At 31.7% G+C, this 20335-nt stretch overlaps 1 protein-coding gene across 4 annotated transcripts in view; it reads left to right on the top strand.

The window, feature by feature from the left end:
- LOC114328607 (neuronal acetylcholine receptor subunit alpha-7) overlaps positions 1–20335 on the top strand; it is a 1048703-nt gene that overhangs the window by 260395 nt on the left and 767973 nt on the right. For all 4 annotated transcript variants that reach the window (XM_050663684.1, XM_050663682.1, XM_050663683.1 and 1 more), the window contains exon 2: positions 654–793. In XM_050663684.1, coding sequence (XP_050519641.1) covers positions 654–793 — 140 coding nt within the window. The remainder of the gene's footprint in view (positions 1–653; positions 794–20335) is intronic.

Raw genomic sequence — 20335 nt, 5'->3', positions numbered from 1 at the left:
CATAATACTATGAATATTTCTTTGAAAATTATTCACAAACACAGTTTTTACTTAATATTTTACTTCTAGTACCTTAAAAAATAACAGGGCACCGTGGATCCAAATGCATAAAACGTGGTCATGAACTTTTAAAGTGTACCACACCACTGTGGTTTTTACAGATGTTGGTATAATTAACTGTTTGGTTGTACTTCATATTACTATGAATATTTCTTTAAAAATTATTCACAAACACAGTTTTTACTTAATGTCTTACTACTAGTACCTTAAAAAAGAACAAGACACTGTGGTTCCAAATGCAGAAAACGTGGTCACGAACTTTTAAAATGTACAATATATTGTGTACTTTAATACTTAACTTACAAAACGTTTTATAACCTTTTCAGTATAAGCGTTCTTTTTCATTTATGCCTGAGCTATGAATATACCTCCGTTCTGCCCCTTATACCAGCGTATTACGACTCTACGACACTATGAGAGAACAACAAGCTATCTAAATATTTTCATGTTTACAGTTACTGTAAACATCAAAATATTTAATAGGGACCCTTTTTATCAAATTTTCAGCATTTGAAACCACAGTGCAACGTGAGCAGTAAATGTTATTTAATTTTTATTGTTTGTGCACACCTAATTTCCAAAATTTGTTTCAGGTTCGGAATCGGGTCCACACGAGAAGCTCCTTCTCAACAATTTGCTGGCTGCTTACAATGTCCTGGAGAGACCCGTTGCCAACGAGTCAGAACCCTTGGAAGTTAAATTCGGCCTAACTCTACAGCAAATTATTGATGTGGTTAGTATAAAATTTCATTATTATCTTTTGAATTATTTTTAAGATGTTCCCAAATGATACAATTTTGTTTCACTTATTTTTTGGTTCATAACGATTAAATATTTCTTTTTACATGATTTTATATTAAGAGACGTAATAACCAATTTTCAAAATACTTGTTAATCATAGGTTTAAAACTTTTTATAAAATTTTCAAAATATTGGTGGACACTGGATATTGGTCAGTTGGTGAAACTTGTCAAACTCCATCAAATTAAAAAAAATCGAAGGTCGCCTCCACCATATTATTATAACAAATACTGAAGGGTGAATGCACCAAATTAAAAAAAAAAGTATGGAAAATATTTTTAAGTTTTTTTTAAGGGTTTGGCTAGTGAAAAATATTTTTTGCTTATTGTTATCTTAAACTTTTTTATCACTGTTTTTGAGAAATATTTTTGTTGGTTTTTCAATTCGATATGGGTTTCCTGGCCACTACCAGGGATTTGGTCTTAGCTGTTGTGCATTGCGGTGTATATTATCCTCATTATTGGAGATTTTGATTGTATAGCAGAAAATTTTTATTTGTTTTTCTCACATCTTATATCCTTGTCCCGTACTTTTAACCTCGTATATGATTTTGTCCATTATTAAGTTAAACAGTAGTGGGCTCAAGTTATCACCTTGACAGATGCCCGAGTTGATTTCTACTTTCAATTAGTTTATTCTTAACTTTTATTTTGGTTTTGTTCGTTGTATTAATTAGTGGTATGAATACATTATACGAATACAGTAGAGCGTCGATTATCCGAACGTCGATCAACCGAACGACCGGTTATCCGAACTCCCGACTCCCGCACCCCGCACTAGAGTACTGAGCAAGCGTTAGTAATTAACGCTTAAAATATCTTCAATTTTCTTTAATTGTGTATCCAAAAATACGTTGTTGCAAAGACTGCACTTTTTTGTTTAATTACTATTTGTCATTATCAATTATAAACAAATATACAGTTATATAAATATGGTTTTTATTCACTTGTGGATAAATATGTATGACAATCTCAATATAGTTCGATTATCCGAACAAATCGGTTTTCCGAAAACCCATGTCCCTCAATTAGTTCGGATAATCGACGCTCTACTGTATATGCATATGTTATACTCTATTTTATATGAATAAGAATATTTTGATGTGATTTTCACAGTAGGTACATAAGACTAGATGGAGTATATTCTCCAACATTTGGGGTATAAACTATGTACATTATCATTGATATTCTTACGAGCCATTGTCTTTAATTATCTTTATTATCTTGGGCTGATATTTCTCCTTTAGTAATTTTAATACATCTTTTAATCTGACACAAGTCAGTCAAGTCAAATCTATAAAACACACATATGCAGCTTTAGTATATTCCAATTCTTTTTCTATTGGCCTGCCTATGAATATGGCGTCTATTGTAGATCACTTATGCCAAAAGGCTTATTTCCCTACACTAATTGGGCAATCTGTTCTTCTTTTATTTGCGAGTATTCTTATTAAAAACTGAGTGTTGTGTTCAGCAAGGTAATGGTACAGTAATTGGTAGGATCTTTCCGGTTTTCTCTCTTTTATTGGTATTGTTACATTCGTCTTCCTCTGGTCTGGTACACACTGGCAATGTATGATTTCCTGAAAAAGCTTTTCTATATTTGAAGAAAGTAAAGAAAAGTATATTAAAGTGTGTAAATATATTTAATTTCCTTAGCTAAGTGCTTTCGACAAAAATGTCATCTGCAGAGCTAATGGTCAAAGTATAAAAAAGTACGTCTACTTGGAATTGTGAGTGTGTGCATCACACTCACACTCACACTCACAACTCCATGTAGTGGTACTCTTTTATACTTTGACCATTAGCTCTGAAGATGACATTTTTGTCGAAAGCGGTTAGCTAAGGAAATTAAATATATTTACAAACTTTAATATACTTTTTTTCACTTTCTTCAAATATAGAAAAGCTTTTTCAGGAAATCAGACATTGCCAGTGTGTATCAGACCAGAGGAAGACGAGTATAACAATACCAATAAAAGAGAGAAAACCGGAAAGATCCTACCAATTACTGTACCGTTCCTTCATTCACTCAAGTGTGTACAAAACTTATCAGTATTTCAACTTTTCTATATTTTCTATCTGCGTTTCTACCATGTATTTTATGACTTCAATGAGTACTCCGTCGGATCCTGGAGCTTTTTTGTTTTTTTTTTAATTTACCTATGTTATTTGTTTTTTCAGCGTTTTACTGTTTACTGTTTTCTATATTCAAGGTTGTCTTCAGGATTCTGTGGAAAAAATCAAATGTATTTGATAGTTCATTTCTATTAGTATCTCTTGGTCTCTCTTTGACTACGATTTAATATTCCAACATGCTATTCTTAATCACTATTCGCTATGCTTTTTCGTGGTCCTGTTCTTTGTTAAGATCGTCTTGCAACGGATCTGTCCTGTATCTGCTTTGTAATCGGTTCTATGATCATTTGCTTTTTTTACCGAGGGCAAGTCGCTGGCCTTACTTCGAGCCCTCCTCCTTTACCAAAGCTTGAGACCAAGAACATATACTTTAATTACACATATTATTGTACCTATGTGGTACTATGTAATTATCTTCTACTCTAATATAATATAATATATACCGGGTGGTGATTTGGAAAACGGGCTATACGAAACTCAATGTAAAATTCTAGATTGTTGAATTCCTGCTTCCTTAATTATTTTACATCAAAAGACATGAGAAACTATTTTCAGAGGATTGAAATCTCCATTGAAAACAACTGCTAAAATTGTTCTACGGATTAAACATATTATAAAATGTTGTAAAAATATAATACATTTTTCAGAGTATTTGTCAAAGTTAGGCCACACGCATAGCAACAATGTGTATAACGGTTGAGCTTGGTCACAATGAAGTTATTATATTAACAATATTTTAAATGACAGCATTTTTATTTTATCATTTATTGTTTAAAAAACAATAAAGTCAATAAGGTGCCCTCAGTTGAGGAGAAATTAGTAATAATAAAGATGTTTTATTCAGTCAATAGTGTGCACACTGTCAGTTAAATAGTAACATGTGGCCTAACTTTTACACACATACCCACTGTGCCAATGTATTGCATTTTTTTAAATTTTGGAATGTGTTTAGATCATCGAACAATTTTAGCTTTTGTTTTTAATACAGCTTTCAATCCTCTATAGTCCAGGGCGCATCTGTTTTGAGATGGACGTTGAGAGGTTAAATTTCTTGGAAATAAATCAAGTAATAATATTTGAGTTATCTTCCCTCTCAAAAAGGTCCGGAACATTGTTTAAATAATCAAAATGGCAAAAAATGAAGGATAAATTCGATTTTATTCTTCGTTTTTTGATTATAACTTTAAAAATATTCATTTCCGAGAAAAGTTGTACTAACATAAAAGTTGTATAATTAAATTTACTACAATATAGAATTGGTTAAAAATTTAAAAAATAGTCACCCTAGTTGCAAAATAGCAGTAATTGCGAAAAAAACATACAAAATCAAGTATTGGCATTTTACGTTTTTCAACCATTTATGCTACACTTAGGACCTTCATATTTCACCCAGAAAAACTTTATGATACGTTAAAACAATATTGTAAATTTCATTAAGATCGGCTTAATAGATTTTGCAAAATAAATTTCGCAATCCAGCTTTCGCAAAAAAAATTCATTTTTTCAAAATGTTACAGGACCGAAAATAAAGCACATGGCAAGTTGAAACTTTTTTTGCTTTTAAAAGTGTACTGTACCTTTCATTTGCAATTTGCAAAATTAAAATCGATTAATTACCACGGCGTCAGAAAATTTTTTAAATAAACATTAATTTTTGGTGCTACGCGCAGGACAGCGGTGTTCGAATCACACAAGTTGATTTCAACCAAAATTTCTTCCAATCTTTATCTAATATATTATTTTCTTACTCTATATTTTGTTGTATTTTAATATTTTAATTCCACAAAAATCAAACTAATTATATTATTGTTTGTGAAATATTGTTTAAACAATTGCATATATTTAAAAATAATAAACTTTTATTTTCTAAGTTAAAATATATGAACAAAGAAAATTTTTGCTAATAAAAGTGTTATTTCAAAGGATAGAGTATGTTTTTATTTTGCAATAAACAAATTTATTTATTTACATCGAAATGTAATAAAAATTAAAATGTATCAATCATTATCAAAGGTCATTGGAATGACCAATCAGAGCAAACTATCCGCTGTCCTGCGCGTAGCACCAATAATTAATGTTTATTTAAAAAAATTCCTGACGCCGTGGTGTTAATCGATTTTAATTCTGCAAAATTTCAAATGAAAGGTACAGTACATTTCTATAAGCAAAAAAATCAACTTGCTATCTGCTTTATTTTCAGTCCTGTAACATTTTGAAAAAGTGAATTATTTTGCGAAAGCTGGATTGCGAAATTTATTTTGCAAAATCTATTGAACCGATCTTAATAAAATTTACAGTATTATTTTAAAGTATCATAAAGTTTTTCTGGGTGTAACATGAAGGTCCTAAGTGTAGCATAAATGGTTTAAAAACGTAAAATGCGAATACTTGTTTTTGTATGGTTTTTTCGCAATCATTGCTATTTTGTAACAAGGGTGAGTATTTTTTAAATTGTTAACTAATTCTATATTGTAGGAAATTTATTTACGCAACTTTTATGTTAGTACAACTTTTCTCGGAAATGAATACTTTTAAAGTTATAATCAAAAAACAAAGAAAAAAATCGAATTTTTCCTTAATTTTTTGACATTTTGATTATTTAAACAATGTTCCGGATCTTTTTGAGAGGGAGGATAACTCAAATATTATTATTTGATTTATGTTCAAGCAATTTCTGCAAAAAATTTGAGTCACCTCTCAACGTCCAAATTTACTAATATTTTTACAGATGCGGTCTACTACAAATATTTTCTCATTACTTCTGATGTAAAATAATTAGCGAAGCAGGAATTCAATAGTTTAGAATTTTACATTCCTGTGGTCCGCTTTACGATTAGCACCCAGTATGTACGTGTATATAAGTTGATAAAGACATATATAATCGATGTTTAATGCTATTCTAGATGTTAAACGGAATGATAAAATTGTTGAGTAGTAAAATTTTATCGACTTTGAATGTTTAATCTACAGGAAATTCACAGAAATATATTTTTTAATACTCCTTTGACGGGAAATAACGTAGCTGCTATCTGATGGCTTTGTGTACAGGAAACCTTTAACGGGTTTACCTGCAGGTCGATTGCAAACGATCTAAATAATGTTGTTTGCCAAACGCCCAAACGCATTATACAGTATTAGTCAAAAGTCCGTACTCCCTCGTATCTTTCAAACGGTTATATCTATAATAGGTCTTTTCGCGGTGCACATCCTGAATGTACTCTGAACTTAACCCGGATACAAATATATGCGCAAGCGTGTCTCCGAATATATTCTGAATTTGTTTCTGCACGAACAATTTCCGGATGTTTTTTTGGGTTGCCTATGCCAATTGCCTAATTCTTTATCTTTGTCTACGACATAGCATCGACAATCGACACCTCCGAGACAGGAAAAGTAATTTTACATATTTAAAAAAAAATGCATTTTTTGGAACATTTAAAAGTCCTACAATCTCTTAAAAATCTTCATCACTTCAACTGAGGTTCATCATCTAAAAAGGTTTTAAAAATAAGAAACTGAAATACATAATACAATTTAAAAAACCTTACCTTTTACAAAATGTTTATGATAACACAACAATTTAAAATCTGTTAGGTTAGAAATAGAATCTCGAATCTTTAAGCAAAATAAATAAATTCGTCAAATCAACTTCTGCACATGTGCGGACAATAAATCCTCTCTTTAATCCCAGAACTTGTTGAACGCATTCCGAATACGTTCAGGACAAGTTGTTGCGCTCCGCGAACAGAGAACTTTTATTCAGAGGAGGATTTTTCAACACCGCGAACAGCCATAATTCTAATGCGCAAGCGTTCTTCCTCTGAACACGTTCAGGATGTGCACCACGAAAACATCTAATAGTGAAATTTGGAGGGAGGAGATAAATGGACGTAAGCTTCTTAACTCGTCATGACAGGTGACGTAATAGTGACAGATGACTTTACAGCGCCACTGTGACAGATAATTTTAAATGGGACCTTATGGCAAGTGATACCTCTTTTGAAAGGTATTGAAAATATCTATTCAGTCATACTAATTTTGTTTGAGTTTAAGCTAATTTTGATGAATAAATGAAATAAATATAAAATTGTAGTTTCACATTTAATTAATAAAAATTTAAAATTCAGCCTATGATTAATTGTCAAAAAGGTTGACGTTGACGTAAAACCTGCTAGAGAATTGAAAAAACGCCAACTTTTTTGACAAAAAACCATAGGCGGACATTTGAATTTTGATTAGTTAAATGCGAAACTATAATATTATATTTATTCAATTTATTCACCAAAATCAACATCAACTTTTTGTACGATACGAGGGGGGTACGGACTTTTGACTAGCACTATATATATCTGTATACAGTGCGCTGAAATAAGTGTTCTCCCCTATTAACTTATTTGTTTTTGGCACATAATCAAAATGCTAGGGCAGGTCGATTTTCAAAATAATCATCGTGTATATAACGTCAATGTTTCGAACTTTACGCGATCCCTTTTCAGGCGACAGGCATACCTTTAATTTTTTTAAATGGGAAAGTACATCGTGTGGTACCTCATTTGAAAGCTTTTGAAACAGTGATTACAAAAATGTATAACTTTTTAGTCCATTTTAAGAGCGTAGTCGCAAAATTTCAATTAAATTCTTTTTAAATGCATTCATTTTTTCGAATCCTGAGAAAACTGATAAGTATTTTTTTTAATTTAAACGCAGAGTGAAAGATTACATTATTACCGAGGGCAAAAATTTCCTTAAAATAAACAAAAAGTTTCTTTTGAATGATATATTTGAAATTAAAAATCACACTCAATTTTTTCTTTTTTTCATGTCTGTGAAGGGGTGTTAACTTATTAAAATAAACATTATATAAGTTCTCGAGACCTTCGATAATACTGTAAAACTGTATTCTTTCATTCTGCGTTTAAATTTTTCAAAAATACTTTTTAGTTTTCTTATGATTTGAAAAAAATGAATACATTTAAAAATAATTCGTTCGAAATTTTGCGGCTACGCTCTCAAAAAAGATTAAAGTATTATACATTTTTGTAATAATTAGTATTTAACAAGCTTTTAAATGAGATGTCAGGTGATGTATTTTCCCATTTAAAAAAATCAAAGTTATGACTGTCACCTCAAGAGGGATGGCGTAAAGTTCGAAATATTGATGCTATATTATACTATGATTATTTTAAAAGTCGACTTGTTCAATCGGTTTGCTTATGTGCTAAAAATAATTAAGTTAATAGGGAGGGAAACACTTATTCCAGTGCACTGTATATACATATACGGCATAGTATATACAGTGATGAGCGCTCTAATAGCCAGCAGAATAACGCAAAAGATGGAAAACATAATACATTGCGAAACAAAAAGAGATGAAACTAGTGGAGGTGGAAATTATCGTTATAAACGTACTAATTAACATTACATTACATAGTTTCCCACATCTAGATGTCTGTGACAGAAGTATTTTATAAAATTCTACTGTCACAGTGACAGTTGTCATATTCTTTCGATACTTCTAAAGTTGGGAAACTATGTAATGTAATGTTAATTTATACGTTTATACCGATAATTTCTACCTCCACTGGTTTCATCTCTCTTTACTTCGCAATGTATTATGTTTTCCATCTTTTGCGTTATTCTGTCGGTATTAGCGCGCTGATCACTGTATATACAGGGTGGTCAGAAACTCTACCGGCAAACGAAGATAGGACGTTCCTCAGATAATTTTAAGACAATTTAACTCAATTCACCTAGTCCGAAAATGCTTCCTAAGGGAGCTAGAGCTCTTTGAAGATGGCATCTTGTAATTAGTTTTTCTTGAATGCCTCCGGAACGGTTCTAGTTAGAAAAACGAAAATTGGTACACATATTTGTCTTCCAGAGGTAAATCGATTCCATTCATTGCGAATTTCTAATACCGGTCATAGGCGTCCGGTTTGGTTAGGGCTATGATTATTTTATTTCATAACTTTTTTGTCTTTAAGTTTTAAGCATTTATGACTCTAGATTATTAAATTCTGAGGTATTCTAGTACTAAAAGGTACTCTTGTTTAAGTCGGCACACCGTTTTCTAGACAAATCGATTTGAAAATTTTTCGCTTTTTGAATTTGAAAAAAATTGAAAAAATTTTTCAAAAAAAAAGCGGTGTATTTCACCAACTTAAAGCAAGAGTAACTTTTAATACTACAATATCTCATAATTTAATAATCTAGTGTCGAAAATGCTTAAAAATTAAAGACAAAAAATTATGCGATACAATATCCGTTGATCTACCCAAAACGGAAGCATATGGCCTAAAAATGTGGACTAAAAATTCGCAATTAAAGAAATCGATTTATCTCTGGAATATAAATACACGTACCAGTTTTCTTTTTTCTAAATAGTTATTTTTGATATTTACAAATCGAAAAATTTTCAAATCGATTTTTCTAGAAAACGGTATATCCCATCAACTTAGAGCAAGAGTAGCTTTTAGTATTTTACTAGAATACCTTACAGATTAATAATCCAGAGTCAAAAATGCTTAAAAATTATATAAAAAAAGCCATGCTATAAAATAACCGTTGTCCTACCCAAAACGGACGCCTATGACCGGTACTAGAAATTCGCAATGGATGGAATCGATTTATCTCTGGAAGATAAATATGCGTACCAATTTTCGTTTTTCTAAATAGAAGCGTACTGGAGGTGTTTAAGAAAAACTAATTATAAGACGCCATCTTCAAATAGCTCTAGCTCCCTTAGGAAGCATTTTCGGACTAAGTGAATTGGGTTAAATTATCTTACAATTGTCTGAGGAATCTCCTGTCTTCGTTTGTCGGTAAAGTTTCTGGATACCCTGTATATATACATATAATAAAGTTTTTCCAACGGATCTTTTCATATTCATGAAATTATCCACGAATTACTTTTTATACTAGGTCTCTTTTTTACTCATAGAAACTAGTATCACAAAAATAAACAACATGCCCATCGAAACCACATTAAGTTAAACAAGGATAAGTGGTAGGGCATATCTTTGACATTTTTTACTAAGAATTTTGACGTTTATCATTTTCAGTGACATCGGCGCATTTGTTGTGTCTAAAAATGGTTATTTAAATTTTAGTCTTTGTTTGTACATTTCATTGTAACAGAATTGGTAGAACGACTGACTGTTGCTCTCTTATTTGATTAATTCCGGTAATTAATATTTTTAAGCTAATGAGACATAGTCTATAGTCTACAGTAACTACAAATTGTCAGTATAGTACATGAGTCTGGCGATTGAAATGAGTTCTGTCGAAAGGAAACTTATTTGTTTATTTTCGATATATTACTGTTTAACTTTTTGTTTTTTTTTTTAATTTAGTTATTTTTATTTTATATTTATCTTTATATTAGTAATAGTCGCTATGATCTTCAAGCTGTTTAATATTGAGTCCGTCAATCTCCTCAATAGTGAAAAAGATCAAATCCTTCAATAAAATAACTTTGTAAAATATGTCCATCGGGATAATAGCCATTTCCTAAAAATTACATACACAGTATTTAGATGCCGACGTACTTAAAGTTTTGATTAAACTTGCTTGCAAATCAATCATAACGTTTGTGTAGAGATCCATTGAAATAACTGTATATAAGTACTTCCTTGTTACTTCTTCTTTGGTTGTTTTATAATAGCTTCAATAATAAAAAAACTCAATAAGTTTTTTATGAGTGGGGATGTTTTAACTGACAATTTATATACAGAAAATAACTAAATATATAATTGCTCCAATTCAAAAATGTGAATTATGATAAATATGATTGAATGCTCTTCAGTTTATAAAGTAGATCATACTAATGAGTTTTTCATAAAGTATTAATTTTCTCTTTTTTATCTTTGTTGTTATATTCTAACAGCTGTAAAGATAATTAAAGTTTTTTAAAGAAACTTTTCTTTCTACTTTCCTTCGGCTTTAAGTAATTACCAAGCATAATAAATTCAAATATATTCAAGTAATAAAACATATTTTCGAAACAGTTTTAAACACTAATTGATGACAATGTTTTACAAGAATATTAGATAATTTATAATTAGGCACAATTTACATTTGTCAATCTTAAAACGTGCGAACCAAGGTTTTAACAAAAATGTTTACCCATTGTCCTTCATAAACAAGGAATTCGGTAAGATAAAAGAAATGAAATAACAAAATATCACAAGTAATCCTAAACACTCTCAAGAAGGGATTAAATTAAGGGAAGATTAAAAAAATACCATAGAGGGCTTATTACAAAAAATTAAACAATATAGGATATAAATACATCACATCAACATTCAACACAAACCAATACGCTCAGATAGTATATCCTATCCAAAACCAAACCTAAAACACACAAGAGAGATCAACGAATTTCATCTATAAATACCCTGTGAATGCATCAATTTCTATTTATGAGAGACCGCAATACCACTATGTCTGTATAAATGATAAATGAGCATCAAACATACATCAAAAACAGGGACTTCATCAAATCACCGAAATGCAAACATGTTTGGAACAATGAGCACAGAGCACAATAGAAAGAGGCATCAATAATCAAGAAATAAACAAAATAAAATAAACATGTGTAGCAATAGTGTAGGAAACAGAGGTTGAACCTAGCAAAATGGACACAAGTCCGGTTTTATTTTTTCTGGTATAGCAAGGGGTGCTTATTATGAGACTAATATTTTCTTAAAAATTTTCGCCCCGGAACCCCCCTTTTCATCCCTTTAAAGGGGGTAATTTTTGGTTTTTGCGAAACGTAACCATTCCAGTACGTTTTGCAAAAAATTTATTTAATAGTAAAATGAAGACGACTATATTTCCTACTATCTATGTCCCGACAGCATATGTCTATCACACACTGTTTAGCGGGGGTGGCGCCCAAAAGTTGACAAATTTTTAAAAAAGATGTTTAAAAAAATATTTTTCCGAACTGTAGTGAAAATTAGGAATAGACCGTGCGGCAATTAATCACAAATAAGTGGCTGATTTTTTGGTATATGTAGGTTTCATTTAAGGGCAATTGAAAATTTTTTAAATACAAGGTGTTACATTTTAAAAAATCCCTTTTTATACCATCTGAACCGCCTATGCTAGAATAAAAAAACTTTCAGCGATTATCCATGTACTGGTGTTATTTACAAATTTCTATAATTCACCCCCATTTTTTTCTGGAACCACTCCAAAAAATGAGAATTAATAAAGAAAGTGATTTTCTTGAAATCCTTCACACACCATGCCCTTTATTAAAATGCTTCATATATCATTTTATGCACATTCTTATTACCCATGCATGGACACTGAAACCAAATTCTTGATGCAACCCCTGTAGCAAAAAACAATAAATAAAGGGGGGGGTTGAAAAACAATTTTTTTTTGCTTTTTGGCCCATGTGTACATATGCTCCATCAATAGGGTTTTTCATAAATATGTATGACTATTGCAACATCCCTGTGGAAACTACCCCTATCCTTGAAAATAAACTGCAGAAACTGCCCCTGTCCCTTGGAGAGCATGTTTTTACGATTTTCTCATTACCTATGTATTTTTTAAAACAAAACTTATACAGAATTAAAGACCACTATTTTCTCTACAAATAAGGTCCTATGCATTTTTTTCGTATAAGCAACCGTTACGGCACTGTGGCGCAGTAAAACTCAGAAATGCTTTGGCGGGCTCCAATTTTCGTTTTTTTTTCGTCACCTATTCATTTTATGGATAACGTACTTATGGAAAATAAAAGAACACACTGTCTGCTACACATTATGACCTATGCATGCTTTATTTTCTTTGCACCCTAAAGCCGCACTGGTGGCCCAAAATCAATTTTTGATTATTTTCTTTATTAATTCTCCTTTTTTTTGGGGTGGTTCCGGGGAAAATATGGGAGTGTATTATACAAATTTGTAAATAGCACCAGTACATGGATAATCGCTGAAAGTTTTTTTACTCTAGCATAGGCGGTTCAGATGGTATAAAAAGGGGTTTTTTAAAATGTAACATCCTGTAATTAAAAAAATTTCAACTGCTGTTAAATGAAACCTATACCAAAAAACCAACCAGTTATTTGTGATTAATTGGCGCAGGGTTTTTTCTTAATTTTCTTTACAGTTAGGGAAAAATAATTTTTTAAAAAACATCTTTTTTAAATACTTGTCAACTTTGTGGCGCCCCCCGCTAAACGGTGGGTGATAGACATATACTGTTCGGAAATAAATAGTAAGAAATATAGTCCTCTTCATTTTACTAATAAGCATATGTTTTTGCAAAACTTACAGGAAGGGCTACGTTTCGCAAAAACCACAAATTACTCCCTTTAAAGGGATGAAAAGGGGGGTTCCGGGGCAAAATTTTTTAAGAAAAATTTAGTCTCATAATAGGCACCCCATGATATACCAGAAAAAAAACAAAACCGGACTTGTGTCCATTTTGCGATGTTCAACCTCTGTTTCCTACACTACAAACCCATCGGCAGAATATAGTAGGTTTTGGTTTCCAATACTAAAAGCCTAAGATAAAGGCAGGTTTTGTTTTTAAAAGAATAATACAACAACAAGAATATACCAAGAATAGCGGATTAAGAAAGTCCGAAGCATATCATCTTCTTCTTCTTCTTCTTGAAGTGCCCTCTCCTCAATGGAAGTTGGTGCAAGTACAAACTCTTCTTTGTCTTCAGCTGTTCTTATTAGCTGTTCAAAGTTTAGCCCTGTCCATTGTCGGATGTTTCCTAGGGATAATAGTCTTTTCATTCCTAGTCCACTCTTTCCCTCGATTTTTCCTTTCACTATTAGTTGAGCATTTGAGCATATTGGATTATTTCTGAGTATGTGGCCTAGGTGATGTTTTTGTAACTTTGACTGTGTTGAAAAGTTCTCGTTCTTTGCTTATTCTATATAGCACATCTTCTTTTGAGATATGCGATATCCATGAAATTTTGACGGTTCTCCGGTAGATTCACATTTCAGAGGCATCTAATTTATCTACGGTGGTTGTTTTAAGGGTCTACGTTTCAACTGCATAGAGAAGAGTCGACCGGATATAGCATTTTCATAAACGTCGTCGAATTTCGCGTTTTATTTGAGAATCACATAGCAGTATTTTGATTTTTTTGAACGATTTTCTGGCCTGTTCTATTCTCGATCTTATTTCTAGATCCGGATTTAGGCTCTTTCGATACAACATCCCAGGTACTTAAATTTATAGACTTTTTCTAAAATGTCCCGATTTATTTTGCAAGATGGTGGTACATTCTGGGGTCTAGGACGTTTCATCGCCGCCGTTTCGATGCCACCAGTTCGATGCCGATGCCGGCCGATTCATCGCCAGTCAATTAATCGCTATCTGATATATTTCCGAATTTTCGACAGTTACAATTATTAGTTATTTTTAGTATTAATTAGGAATTCTAGGAAATGCGAGATATGACGGCGATGAAATGGACTGGCGATGAACCGGCGGCATCGAAACGGCTGGCGATGAACCGGCGGCATCGAAACGTCCCATTCCGTACATTATGTTTTTTCGGATTGACATCACTTTGATTTTATTATTGTTGTAGACGACAACAACACCGTATCATCGGCGTATCTGATGCTGTTAATGTTTACGACATTCACCTAGACTCCATCCTTGGAATCTTCCAGTGCCTCTGTAAATAGAAACCCGGAATAAAGGTTAAATAGCAGGGACGACGAAACATATCCTTGTCCCGTCCTAATATATACCCCCATATTATCTAGACATGCACAATATATATGCAGAATACAATACACGAGCACATAGTCCACAAACACACAATATACAGAGTAATAATGCACAAACAAATAATGCAGAAACACACAAATTAATTAGAATTTGATCTCCTGATGGCACAAACTCCACCCTCAGATTTTTCGGCTAAAAGCATGGCTGTTGCCTACAAGACCTAGGCAAGTAAACCAGCCGTCAAATTTGGAAAACATAACCCGCTCAACAATTTTTTGGTTATACTCTTTTCACACAATTCTTAAATACTCTTTTTGAGTTTCAGAACCTTATTAAACATTTGTAATTCTTATAAAAAAATAAAAAGTGACATAAAATTATATTCATAGAGCATTAAAAAAGTAGAACCAAAAACAAATAAGCATTAATAATTAATAACAAAAAAAATCGCATAACTTTGTATAACTTCGTATAACTAGCAAAAAAATAAAAAGGAATTTTATCTGAATAAAACAATAGTTGGTATTTGTATTGATATACATAAATACCAGTACACCTTACAAATCAGCATAAACTAAAGTTTGTTTTAATTAGCACTGAGCAAAAATGTCCAAACGTCCAAATATTCAACCTTAAGTAAAATTTACTATAGTTGTGAAAAATGGGTAATGACTTAAAAGATGAAGCACAACTTAGAATTCAGATAAATACTGAGAAAAGTATACGGCCCGGTGCAAGAGGAGGAGGGCACATGGAGAATCAGAACAAACGACGATGGTAATGAATTGAATGAAGGTGATGATATTGTAAGATTTGTGAAAAGTCAAAGACTGGCTGGGACATAATACAGACAAGAATATACAAAAGTAACAAAGAAAATATTGCAATGGTAGCGATAGAAAGAACAAAAAAAGGAAGGCCCAGAACAAGATGGTTGGATGACATGAAAGATGACCTGACAAATATGAATAGGATTTTTTCCGCCCAGAATTTTCGTAAATTTCAAAATTTTGCTTAACTTCTGAGTGGCAATTTCCTTCTACAGACGTGGACTATAATTTCAGTGTTTTTCTAGATAAGCTTCTCCGCATCTTCAATAAGGCATTTCCTTTAATTCCTATTAAGCCAAAACATCGGAAACCTTGGGTTACGAAAGGTATCGGCATATCAGCCAAGAATATGCGTTCACTACTATACATACATCAAGAAATTTACTACCAATGTTTCTGTCACTGAATATATCACAAAGTACAGGACAACATATCTTAAACTTCGAAATAAAACTCACACAGCTCAATCATTTTCCCTTCCAAATCCTAAAAGTCTAAACGATTACTTCGTTAATGTGTAACTATTTTGCCAAAACAAGATCCCATTTCCTATCTCCCTAATTCAAGAAAGGTCTCGAATTCATTCTTTTTAATGCCAGTCGATAACTCTGAACTGATCCAAACAATAGTATCAAAAGCAAATCATCCTGTAGTAATGATGGATTATCTATAAAAATTTTCTCTAATCTCACAGAAAATGTGTTGGAAATCCTCATCCTCGTCTCGCTAATTAATGATTCCTTCGAAAAAGGTAAATTTCCAGAGTGCCTAAAGACAGCCATTATTATTCCTCTTCATAAGGGTGGTGAAAAATTTAATGCCTGCAACTAATGACCTATTGCCTTACTGCCGGTACTCTCCAAAATTATTTAGAGACTCATTAAAACTCGACTTATGTCCTTTATCATTGATAACAACATTTTATCACAAAATCAGTTCGGCTTTTTAACTAATGTACCACTGATGCCATGTTTTCTATGACTATGCCAAAGCTTTTGATTGTATAAATCACGACATCTTGATTAAAAAACTAAATTTCTATGGAATTCGAGGTCTTTCTTTGAATTGGTTCCAATCCTAGTTGAATAATAGAAAACAACTAGTTACAGCAAATGATACTGACTCTAGTCTCAAGAACATTGTATGTGGGGCACCACAAGGTTCAGTATTGGGCCCTCTACTTTTCCTTATCTTTATTAATGACATCACTAATTTAAAAATCGATGGGAACATTTTTCTTTTTGCTGATGATACCAGTATCACTTGGAGCAACTCAACTATTGCATCTCTTCATGAAACTATAACTTCGGATCTACTGACGATAAAGACCTGGTCTTATCTAATTTACTCTCTTTTAACGTAGATAAAACAGTAGCATTATCTTATAAAGGAGCTCTTCAACCTTTGCCTCTTACTAACAGCAAGATCAGTACCTTTGAATCTGTAAAATTTCTTGGTATTTTTTTAGACAACAACCTTAAGTAGTCCGTTCATATCGATTCGTTAAGTAAGAAACTCGCCTCAGCTTGCTATGCAATAAGATCTGTCTCAAGGGAACTCAATTTAGCATCTTCTAAAATAACATAATTTTCGTTGTTCGAGTCTCATCTTCGATATGGTCATCCTTTTTGGGGTTCTAGTACAACTGCCCAATTTGATGATATTTTTAAATTGCAAAAAAGAGCAATAAGATATCTGTTTGACCTCAGAAGATCTACACATTGCAGAAGTTACTTCAGAGATTACGGAATTTTAACACTTAAATCTTTTTATGTTCTAGAAACGGTTTGTTTAATTCGTAAATACCTTCATGTCTCTCCAGCAAGGCCCAATCATGTTTACTTAACCAGAAACCTCCAATCTTTGATATTTATTTACCGATCCCATCCACTGAGTTAGTAAAGAAATCTATACTATATTCCGCAAAAAAACTTTACAACCATCTCCATTTACAACTTAAATCTGTAACATCTTTCCCAAAGTTCCGTAAAATGACAAAAGCCTATCTATCTAAAAGACCATACTATTCAATAGAAAAATTTCTTAATGAATAACTAAGAAAATTGGGTTTCATACACAGTAGCTTAAACTTGTCAGTTCCTAATGTTGTATTTTATTTATTTATCTATTTGTTGTAAGTATGTTCAATTTGCAATTTATATAAATTTTGTAATAAATTGTTTTTGTCTTTGCTTTTGTATCTTATATACTACTGTATATTGACGATTTATCTAATTTTAGGAAATTGTAGTTGTTATTTTTGTTATTGATATTATTTTCTTTCGATTGTATGTAAGCTTTGTCCATAAAATTGTAAAAATTTTCGGTGACAATAAAGCATATTTTTATTCTCTTCTAATGGAAGACAATAGAGGAAAAGAGCACAAGAGAGGTCTGAATGAAAGGACAGCCAGACAGGCAAACACCCATCCAGGGTTATGATTCCAAAAGAAGAAGAAGTCACATAATGCACATGGTAGTTCCAGTATGTGGGTTCTGTTTCGAAGGAAATAAGGGTGGAAAATAACAGTATATCGATTAATGGACTTGGTTGCATGGATACAGCTACAGCATTACGCCTTGTTTTTTCTTATAGTGCTTAGCAAAAATTTATTGCATTAATGATGATTGACCATCCTGTTAACTCAAAAGCAAGAAAACTAAACGCGTCCAAAGATCCCCTTTCATATGCAATATTTGTGAAAATGCAATTTCAAATACTTTCAATAGGATCATTCCATGGTTAGATATTTTCCAACAAATTCGCAAAAAACACAAACATAACTCACACTTTAGATTCCTCCTAACAGCTTTGAAACGCTTGCCTAAAATCTACTAAAAGAAATCTTAAGACAAAACTTAAATTTAAAAAAAGTATTATGTTGGAAATGCTATTTAGACCTACATAAATATAAAATTAGAAGAAATAGGATTAAAAATAAATCTAGCAAAAACTAAATATCTAACAAACGAATCTCGAGATATGACTGAGGATTAGTGTTGCCAGGTCCGATTTGGTTTTAATCGGTACATAAGCAAAAACAAAGCGGGATTCAGGGCTATAGATCGGGACAAATAAACAACAATAGCCCAGTAAATGACCGCTTTGAAGTGTAATCTTCAGAGTCAACTCCGAATTGCATGAAAATCTGGTTTTAGTTTCAACTTACTGTCTACATCAAAATTGAACTTGTACCGTTGAATGCTTTAACTTGGGGGGTGACAGTTAGAGTTACCCCTTCTCGGGGGTAAAAAAACGAGCGTTTAAAGTACATAAGTCCCAAAATGGATCAACTGACTGACTCTAAAGAACTTTTTTTTATCTAATTTTTAAATTAAGTCAATATTTTTCGAGTAATTTTATCGAAAAAATATTCTTAGCCAAAATGTAGCTTTTAAAAAAGCAAAAAAATGTATGTTCAGATATATGTAAGTCTATAAAACCAGTAAAAGCAGAGTTGTAGCTCATCAAAAATACATTCTAATTCGTCAAATTCCAAATCGAATTTTTCAACTTGGAATAACCAAAAAATTAAGCAATTTTCGGGCAAACCCTATTAAATTTTTTTAAAGTCTTTATTGCTGGTTGCACCAACAGATCTTAGGCTTAATCCGAGAATATCATAAGAATTAATGTAATATAATTACAATAAAATATACAAGGAATATCATAATATAATAATAGATATACTTGAAAACAAGGTAAGAATCCAAAATTATGGTGCAACGTAAGTGATACTTCCGCTGGTGAAGCTAGAGCTTAAGATCTGTTGGTGCAACCAGGCATAAAAGAATCTTTAATTTTGTTTTATATAAAAGTCTCTAGCATTAGGACTAAGCGAGTTACGCTCAAAATAAAGTTGGCTCCTTTTTTGGTAAACAAAATCGTGAAAATCTCCCCCTATTTATATGTGTATTGTTTATACGATCTGTAAGGTATATCGGTTGGGAGTGCTTAGTTTTTGAAAAAAATTTGTTTTATAGTAAAAAAATTTTTCTTAAAATATTGAAAAATGCCCTTTTTCAAAATAACTTTTAAAATAATACTACAAAAAGTATTAGGAATACTAAAAATCTCAAGGAGTAAAAAGTAGGTAGGTTTTTCATTTATAAATATAATAGATTCATTTTGTTTTTCTGTAAGACAAAAATTGGTTAAAATATGGCTGTTCATATTTTCCATACACTCGTGATTGGTGACTCGTTCAGGCCCTTTCAATCATGTAAAAAATACATAAGTAAAGTAAATTGTTTGCAAAGCGGTAACGATTAATGTCATTTGGGGTGCTAAGTAGAGAGAGATTTTGAGGATTTTTTTACCAAAAAAAGGAGTCAACTTGATTTTTAGCATAACTCTCTTGGTTTTGATGCTAGAAACTTTTTTAAAACATAAAAATAAAGCTTTATTAAAAAAGTTTTAACTGATTTTTCCCGCAAAGTGCTTAATTTCTTGGTTATTTCACGTTGAAATATTTGATTCGGAATTTGACGAATAAGAACGTATTTTTCATGAGCTACAACTTTGCTTTTGCTGGTCTATAGACGTTACGAGTTCAAAATTTTTTAATTTTTTTTTATATTATGCTACATTATTGCTAAGAATATTTTTTTCAATCAAATACTTACTTTTTGGGTTATTTGTGAAAATAGCTTGAAAACGTGATTTTTTGTCGAAAAATAAACATTTTCAATCGTAAATAACTCGAAAAGTATTAACTAGGTTAAAATTTTATAGAACTAAGATTGCTTAAAATTAGTCAACTTATCCATCTCCGGACTTATTTTAAA

This window comes from Diabrotica virgifera, chromosome 10 (genome assembly GCF_917563875.1).
Source record: "Diabrotica virgifera virgifera chromosome 10, PGI_DIABVI_V3a".
Classification (NCBI taxonomy): domain Eukaryota; kingdom Metazoa; phylum Arthropoda; class Insecta; order Coleoptera; family Chrysomelidae; genus Diabrotica; species Diabrotica virgifera.
The sequence above is the reverse complement of the archived record's forward strand: the minus strand, read 5'-3'. Positions and strand labels throughout refer to the sequence as shown.